General features: G+C 44.5%; 1 protein-coding gene across 1 annotated transcript in view; it reads left to right on the top strand.

Moving 5' to 3' along the window:
• LOC139385080 (chondroitin sulfate synthase 1-like) overlaps nt 1-6,938 on the top strand; it is an 88,931-nt gene extending 81,993 nt beyond the window's left edge. The window contains exon 3 of the mRNA XM_071130125.1: nt 5,215-6,938. Within this exon, the coding sequence (XP_070986226.1) occupies nt 5,215-6,810 (1,596 nt within the window). The 3' untranslated portion in view covers nt 6,811-6,938. The remainder of the gene's footprint in view (nt 1-5,214) is intronic.
• The last annotated feature ends 2,552 nt before the right edge of the window (nt 6,939-9,490 follow it).

Raw genomic sequence — 9,490 nt, 5'->3', positions numbered from 1 at the left:
GCACACTATTCCCTATGCAGCTCACTACTTTTGACCGGGGTCCCATATGGTTAGGGTGCCACTTTGGACACCGCCCCAGAGTGCATATCTACGTCTGCCGTCCAGACGTAATGTGTTGATTTAGGCCCAAGTAGCGCCGTCCAAGGAAGACAATTGTATCACCTGTCTCCGAATGCAATCGCTCCACAATGACTACTTGTTTGTTCAGGGGGGATATTTAGTCCCGCTGCGATAGTGTTGTCCTCTTGTAATGGACTTGACAGCACTGTTTGTTTTCTCTCTGCTTTGTTTGGAGTGGCGTCCATCTTGACTTTATGGAGGCTAGGAGATAAAGAGTTAGCAGGGAGGGAAGATGAGATGGTGGCATGACTCATTCTACATTTACAACACTGAGCTGTCATCTTAATGTGTCCAGATATTATACAACACTGAGCTGTCATCTTTATGTGTCCAGATATGATAGGACACTGAGCTGTCATCTTAATGTGTCCAGATATTATACAACACTGAGCTGTCATCTTTATGTGTCCAGATATGATACAACACTGAGCTGTCATCTTAATGTGTCCAGATATGATAGGACACTGAGCTGTCATCTTAATGTGTCCAGATATGATACAACACTGAGCTGTCATCTTAATGTGTCCAGATATTATACAACACTGAGCTGTCATCTCAATGTGTCCAGATATGATACAACACTGAGCTGTCATCTTAATGTGTCCAGATATTATACAACACTGAGCTGTCATCTTTATGTGTCCAGATATGATACAACACTGAGCTGTCATCTTAATGTGTCCAGATATGATACAACACTGAGCTGTCATCTTAATGTGTCCAGATATTATACAACACTGAGCTGTCATCTCAATGTGTCCAGATATGATACAACACTGAGCTGTCATCTTTATGTGTCCAGATATGATACAACACTGAGCTGTCATCTTTATGTGTCCAGATATGATACAACACTGAGCTGTCATCTTTATGTGTCCAGATATGATACAACACTGAGCTGTCATCTTTATGTGTCCAGATATGATACAACACTGAGCTGTCATCTTAATGTGTCCAGATATGATAGGACACTGAGCTGTCATCTTAATGTGTCCAGATATGATAGGACACTGAGCTGTCATCTTAATGTATCCAGATATGATAGGACACTGAGCTGTCATCTTTATGTGTCCAGATATGATACAACACTGAGCTGTCATCTCAATGTGTCCAGATATGATAGGACACTGAGCTGTCATCTTTATGTGTCCAGATATGATACAACACTGAGCTGTCATCTTAATGTGTCCAGATATGATAGGACACTGAGCTGTCATCTTTATGTGTCCAGATATGATACAACACTGAGCTGTCATCTTAATGTGTCCAGATATGATACAACACTGAGCTGTCATCTTTATGTGTCCAGATATGATACAACACTGAGCTGTCATCTTTATGTGTCCAGATATGATACAACACTGAGCTGTCATCTTAATGTGTCCAGATATGATACAACACTGAGCTGTCATCTTAATGTGTCCAGATATGATAGGACACTGAGCTGTCATCTTAATGTGTCCAGATATGATAGGACACTGAGCTGTCATCTCAATGTGTCCAGATATGATACAACACTGAGCTGTCATCTTTATGTGTCCAGATATGATAGGACACTGAGCTGTCATCTTAATGTGTCCAGATATGATAGGACACTGAGCTGTCATCTTAATGTGTCCAGATATGATAGGACACTGAGCTGTCATCTTTATGTGTCCAGATATGATAGGACACTGAGCTGTCATCTTAATGTGTCCAGATATGATACAACACTGAGCTGTCATCTTTATGTGTCCAGATATGATACAACACTGAGCTGTCATCTTTATGTGTCCAGATATGATACAACACTGAGCTGTCATCTTTATGTGTCCAGATATGATACAACACTGAGCTGTCATCTCAATGTGTCCAGATATGATACAACACTGAGCTGTCATCTTAATGTGTCCAGATATGATACAACACTGAGCTGTCATCTTAATGTGTCCAGATATGATACAACACTGAGCTGTCATCTCAATGTGTCCAGATATGATACAACACTGAGCTGTCATCTTAATGTGTCCAGATATTATACAACACTGAGCTGTCATCTCAATGTGTCCAGATATGATACAACACTGAGCTGTCATCTTAATGTGTCCAGATATGATACAACACTGAGCTGTCATCTCAATGTGTCCAGATATGATACAACACTGAGCTGTCATCTCAATGTGTCCAGATATGATACAACACTGAGCTGTCATCTTTATGTGTCCAGATATTATACAACACTGAGCTGTCATCTCAATGTGTCCAGATATGATACAACACTGAGCTGTCATCTCAATGTGTCCAGATATGATACAACACTGAGCTGTCATCTTAATGTGTCCAGATATGATAGGACACTGAGCTGTCATCTTAATGTGTCCAGATATGATAGGACACTGAGCTGTCATCTTAATGTGTCCAGATATGATAGGACACTGAGCTGTCATCTTAATGTGTCCAGATATGATAGGACACTGAGCTGTCATCTCAATGTGTCCAGATATGTTACAACACTGAGCTGTCATCTTTATGTGTCCAGATATGATACAACACTGAGCTGTCATCTTAATGTGTCCAGATATGATAGGACACTGAGCTGTCATCTTTATGTGTCCAGATATGATAGGACACTGAGCTGTCATCTTAATGTGTCCAGATATGATAGGACACTGAGCTGTCATCTTAATGTGTCCAGATATGATCTCCTCCTGATTAAGTGCCTGAAGAGACGTGTGTATATTGGGGAACCTTTTGTCTTCTGTTCCCAAGCCGTCTATTCCGATGCCTCTGCTCTTCCACCAGTTGTTGTGATTACAACAGATTACTACAATCAGACCTGGGTTCAACTAGTATTTGATGTATTTCAAATGCTTTGTGTTTGATCTAGCTTGCCTGGAGTGCCAGATGGGCTGGGTTTGCACCATTCCATTGATTACATGTGAACTCAATCAAGTACAGATTTTTGAAGTGTTTGAACACAGAACGTCTGAATACAATAGGTTGTTAAAACCTGGCATAAAACACATGGTATGCTTTTCAGAGCTTAGTTTCTGTCCATCACTGAGCTTGGGGTTCTCCACCTTCTTCACAAAAGCACTGCTTGATGTGGTTGTGTGTGACACAAGACTTAAAACTCACAGCGATAATTTTATTTTTCTTCCTTTTTATTTCTTAATGAGCCATTCAGGGTGATTAGATGAAAGTGTGCTGATGTGAGGATTGTGAGCGGTGTGGTATGGAGGCTTAATGAATGTGAAAAATCATTCTAATGAGTCTTAACTGCTGAAGGAGACATGGAATATAAAAGTCAGGTCATTAGAGGTGGTAATGATGGGGAAGCCATGGGAGAGAGGGAGGTAGACATCCTGACTGGCTGACTGGCTGCAGTGCTGATGTCTACTGCCTCACAGCTGGGCACTCAGAACAATCTGACTTGGCCTACCTGCTGGGGTACGTCTCAGTACTCTGAAGTGGCTCCTTCTAATCTTCCTCCTTTCATTTGGCCTCCTCTCAGAGCAGAAGAGATCTTCATTTGGTTACCTCTCAGAGCAAAGGAGAATAGATCTTAATTTGGCCACCTCTCAGAGCAAAGGAGAGGAGATCTTCATTTGGCTACCTCTCAGAGCAAAGGAGAGGAGATCTTCATTTGGCTACCTCTCAGAGCAAAGGAGAGGAGATCTTCATTTGGCTACCTCTCAGAACAAAGGAGAGGAGATTTTCATTTGGCCACCTCTCAGAACAAAGGAGAGGATATCTTCATTTGGCCACCTATCAGAACAAAGTAGAAGATCTTCATTTGGCCACCTCTCAGAGCAAAAGGAGAGGAGATCTTCATTTGGCTACCTCTCAGAACAAAGGAGAAGAGATCCTCTCCATGTCACTGACTTCTCCAATGTATGGAAGGAGATGATGGGAAGGAGAGATGGAGAGGAAGCCACTTTATAATATAAAGATGCACCCGCTGGTTTGGTGTCCAAAGAGGGCTATTTGCCAGTCACTTCTCAGAACCAGTGAAACATGGACACGTGTAGGGGTTGACTACTGCAACAATCTTTTTCCTAGATCTTATTTTATATGCTCATTAAATAAATGTGTGTAAGGCTGCCATGCGATAGCCCCCTTGGTTCTGATGTAATAGCCTACCTGACCCCTCACACTCTAAAGCTTGGGGTTTGCTCAAGATTTCCATTGATCAGACTGCTTGATTTTATGGTTGGCCACGTTCCAACTCCTCCTAGGTGCAGGAAGGCAGGGGCAGAGCCCATGGAAAAGCAAAGAGACTTATTCAGTGAGTTCTTGTGACCAGCCGTACTTACACTAGTTAGGTATCGCTTTTATAAAACTATCAGACCTGGCCTCTATACCGATCCTGTCCGATTCTGTGTATTGCCTTTCCCCCAGGGGACTGGGTTTGTGGCTGCATTCCAGAGCTGTCTTTCTCAAAATTGGAGGCCTTTTTCTGAGCGGTGTCTGTCTTTCGCAAATAGACCTCTGAGGCCTCCCTTCATTGGATTGGTCAACAACACAGACCCTTCCTTCTTGGCCACGCTTGAGTCGCTGCCAATAGGGGCCTCAGCAGCTGTCCCACAGTTTACTCACAGGGCCCCCTGTGATTGGGGGAACATTAGGTTTGTAAAGCCTCAACAGGTTTGCAGTAAACACTCATGGAACCGTCGAGGCTTACCCACTCCCTGGTCAATATTTGAGGGCTCTGTAAGCTCGGAGCTCACCTCCAGAAGGCATTCCTTGAGCCTGTTCTAATTTGCACTTTGCATTAGCAGCAGGACGTCTGCTAAAAATAACATCTCTGTTGGGCTGCAGGAGTTTACATTCATATAGACATCCACCTTAATAAATCCTCAGTGGAGCAGTATACAAGTACAGGCAGCGGAGAGGGGTCAACAGGGGTCAACTGGGATCAAGCTATGTTGTGCAACTTGTTTTTTGCTATTTTCACATTTTAGAGGGTTTTCTGTCCTAGAGCTCGCTCTATGCGTTGTGCTTTTGTACACTCCCACACAGGGCCTAGTCTATATAATGCATGAGTGTTCTATTGTGCCATATTGTGTTTATTGATGTAACCTCAGCCGTTGTCTCCCTCTCTTCTCTCCGCAGATGCAGCAGCTGTTCTACGAGAACTACGAGCCCAACAAGAAGGGATACATCCGCGACCTCCACAATAGCAAGATCCACCGGGCCATCACCCTGCACCCCAACAAGAACCCGCCCTACCAGTACCGCCTGCACAGCTACATGCTCAGCCGCAAGATCGCCCAGCTCCGCCACCGCACCGTCCAGCTCCACCGTGAGATCGTCCAGATGTGCCGCTACGGGGCGGCCGAGCCCAGCCGAGAGGACCTGCAGCTGGGCATGCCTCCATCCTTCATGAGGTTCCACCCTCGGCTCCGCGAGGAAGTCCTGGAGTGGGAGTTCCTGACGGGCAAGTACCTGTTCTCCTCGTCTGACGGCCAACCCCCCCGCCGGGGAATGGACTCCTCCCAGCATCTGGCCCTGGATGACATCATCATGCAGGTGATGGAGATGATTAACGCCAACGCCAAGACGCGGGGACGAGTGATCGACTTCAAGGAGATCCAGTACGGCTACCGGCGGGTCAACCCCATGTACGGGGCGGAGTACGTGCTGGACCTGTTGCTCCTCTACAAGAAGCACAAAGGGAAGACCATGACGGTGCCGGTGAGGAGACATGCCTACCTCCAGCAGACCTTCAGCCAGATCCAGTTCAGAGAGGAAGAGGAGATGGACGACAAGGCTCTCGCCAGCAGCATCAACCAGGACTCTGACTCCCTGTCCTTCCTCTCCAACTCCCTCAAGATGTTCGTGCCCTTCAAGCTGTCCAGCTCTAGCCAGGACCAGAAGGAGCCGAAGGAGCCTAAGGTCAACATACTGGTGCCGCTCTCCGGACGCTACGACATCTTTGTCCGCTTCATGACCAATTTAGAACGGGTGTGCCTGATCCCCAACCAGAACGTCAAGCTGCTCATCCTCCTCTTCAGCACCGACAACAACACAGAGCGGGTCAAGCAGGTGGATCTGATGAGGGAGTACCACATCAAGTACCCCCGTGCCGAGATGGAGATCCAGCCCGTGTCGGGCTCCTTCTCCCGGGCCTTGGCTCTGGAGGTGGGCTCGGCCCACTTCTCCAACGACTCGCTGCTCTTCTATTGCGACGTGGACCTGCTCTTCACAACCGACTTCCTCAAGAGGTGCCGGAGTAACACGGTCCTGGGGGAGCAGACCTACTTCCCCATCATCTTCAGTCAGTACGACCCCAAGGTGGTTTACGCCGGTAAGGTGCCCAGTGAGAACCACTATGTGTTCACCGCCAAGACTGGTCTGTGGCGTCACTACGGCTTCGGCATTGTCTGTGTTTACAAAGGTGACCTGGTTGGGGCCGGGGGATTTGACACCTCCATCCAAGGGTGGGGTTTGGAGGACGTGGACCTCTTTAACAAGTTTGTCCAATCAGGGATCCGGTTGTTCCGGAGCACGGACCCGGGGATCGTACACGTTCACCATCCAGTAGTGTGCGACCCCAACCTGGAGCCCAACCAGTACAAGATGTGCCTGGGCTCCAAAGCCTCGTCGCACGGCTCGACACAGCAGCTGGCTGAACTGTGGCTCGAGAAGAATGACCACGGCTTCCGGAAGGTCGGGAGCTCAAATAATGAATCCCTCAGGACAGCGTGAGAAAGCACTCCGGCCAGGACTGACAAAAGCAGTATGTGGAGTCCCCCAGGCCTGGGTGTCTTTCCCTCTTCCCATTTGTCTTAGCAGCATTTTTAACTACCTAATTTATTTTTTACAGAAACAAAAAAGACTTGGATATATTTTGGAAATCTGCTTTTTTTAAAGAAAACACATGAACGTTGAACTGACTGAGACAAACGTGACTGTAGAAGATGTTTTCATTAATGCTGAAAATAAAGCATCTCGATGAGGAATATTCCTTTGGATGAGCCTACCATAACTCTGGACGCAAGAACAACGTGCTCTGATGTCTTATTCTACCAGTCTAGTAATAAAGACCATTCTGTGTTATTTGTACAGTAACCTTGTCTCCAGGTTGTTGCACATATAAGCCTGGGATTTCAACAATTCAAAGTTTGCCTTAGTGGGAGTGACCATAGAATTCTATGGCAGTGACCTACTGAGTCAAGTACCTGTCATCATTTAATTTGAGCAAATCACACGACTGTGAGGCGTGTTATGGGAGATGATTGGTTGGTAGATTAAGCCAATGCACCAGGAGTTTCTCACAGTCATTCTGTATTGACTAACGAAGGCCAAGTTTGATGCGTTGGTCCATCAGACTCTTCCCATTTGGACGAAAGTGTCTGGGAACTACATGATAAAGAGAGTATGGGGGGGAGGTGATATTCGGGGTTATATTATGTGTACCTCAGTGATGTGCATGTACAAGCTCTTTAAAAGGTGTAGCGTTTGTCTTGTGCGTGGAGAAGATGGGTGTTGTCATCTTCACAGACCAGCAGTGCTCTAAATGGAACTGTACTCTTGATTGTGAATGTTTACAGGAGGTTGACATGAACAAACATTTCATCATTGAAGAAGGAAGGTTGACTTAGATGAAAAGCAGTTTGAATTAAGACTAAAGGGCCATTTTGATTCCTTTTGATTTGTTTATAATACAGAATAACACTGTTGTTTTTTTCAATTGATTTTAGATTTTCTTTTTATTTACTTCTGTGAACACAACTGCTGGATTTAATATCTGCAATTCATCTTCCGCTGTCTAATTTATTGAATTTGCAGTCTCCATTCTGTGTTACCTGACTGTTGGAATATGTATATTAGAAACATTGTATACCCATCTGTTGTTGGATTGTTGTTTTTCCATTTTATTTTTCTCTCAAACTCATCTGATTACCAAAGAGTTTTTGCACAGTGTGTTTTAGGTGTTGTGTGTCATGTTGTTTTCTAGGAGGTGCAGGCACAAACATGACATGAAGATGAAGAGGTACAGTGAGTGAGGAAGCACCTTCCTTGCCACAGCTCTTTGCCCTCATGGGGAATGTAAGGCCTATATCAAACTAGTCATCCAGATTTAAGAAAGGCCAGGGAATGCTGTGCTCCTTCATAGAACTGGAAGGAATTCTAAATCATTTTAGAACCCTTGGAGTGAATTCCAGAACCTTCTCAGCACCCATTGGTAGAATGAAATCTGATTTTATACTGAACAAAAATATAAATGCAACAATTTCAAAGATTTTACTGAGTTACAATTCATATGAAGAAATCAGTCAATTTAAATTAATTAATGAATCTACGGATTTCACATGACTGGGAATACAGATCTGTTGGTCAAAGATACCTTAAAAGAAATGGGCCTCGCAATGGTCCTCGGGATCTCGCCACGGTATTTCTGTGCATTCAAATTGCCATCGATAAAATGCAATTGTGCTTGTTGTCCGTAGCTTATGCCTGTCCATACCATAATCCCATCGCCACCATGGGGCACTCTGTTCATAATGTTGACATCAGCAAACCGCTCGCACACATGATGCCATACAAGTGGTCTGCGATTCTCTAAAACAATGTTGCAGTCGGCTTATGGCAACAGTCAGCATGCCAACTGCATGTTCCCCAAAACTTGGGATATCTGTGGCATTGTGTTGTGTGACAAAACTGCACATTTTAGAGTGGCCTTTTACTGTCCCCAGCACAAGGTACACATGTGTAATGATCCTGCTGTTTAATCAGCTTCTTGACATGCCACACCTGTCAAGTGGATGGATTATCTGGAAAAGGAGAAATGCTCACTAACAGGGAAGTAACCTTTTTGTGAGTATGGAACATTTCTGGGATATTTTATTTCAGCTCATGAAACATGGAACCAACACTTCACATGTTGCGTTTCTATTTCTGTTCAGTGTAGAACTCTGAGAATGAATTATAATTCTATGAATTATCTGATCCCTGTCCATATAGCTGTCTATTTAGGAGAATGTCTTCTGTGCAGCAGCACTCCCCTGGTTTAAAGGTCTCCTCTACTCCACACAGTCTTTAAGCCCAAGAGAAGACAGGGTCAGCTACACTTGGAGCAGGAGGGACAACTGTGCTCTACCATAATAGTCTTGGTTTTCTGGGGATTTTTAATATTTCTGTTGTTCATTCAGCCCTGTCCAACTGGGAAAGGTTTTATATTTAAGAAATAAAATGAAAAATGTTTATCAAAAATGCTTTTGTTGTGGTGGTGTACTTGTTTTAGATAAGCATTCATTGACCATGTGGCCATTTTAAATGATGACCGTTGCATTTTACAGGCAAGACATGTCAAGACATAACAATAGTAGTACTAACTTTGGTGATGACTGTCAAAAGCTTGAATGTGACAAATTACAGTAGGATC

This window comes from Oncorhynchus clarkii, chromosome 26 (genome assembly GCF_045791955.1).
Source record: "Oncorhynchus clarkii lewisi isolate Uvic-CL-2024 chromosome 26, UVic_Ocla_1.0, whole genome shotgun sequence".
NCBI classification, from domain to species: Eukaryota; Metazoa; Chordata; class Actinopteri; order Salmoniformes; family Salmonidae; genus Oncorhynchus; species Oncorhynchus clarkii.
Note: the sequence above shows the minus strand (reverse complement) of the source record. Positions and strands in the feature narration are given on the sequence as shown.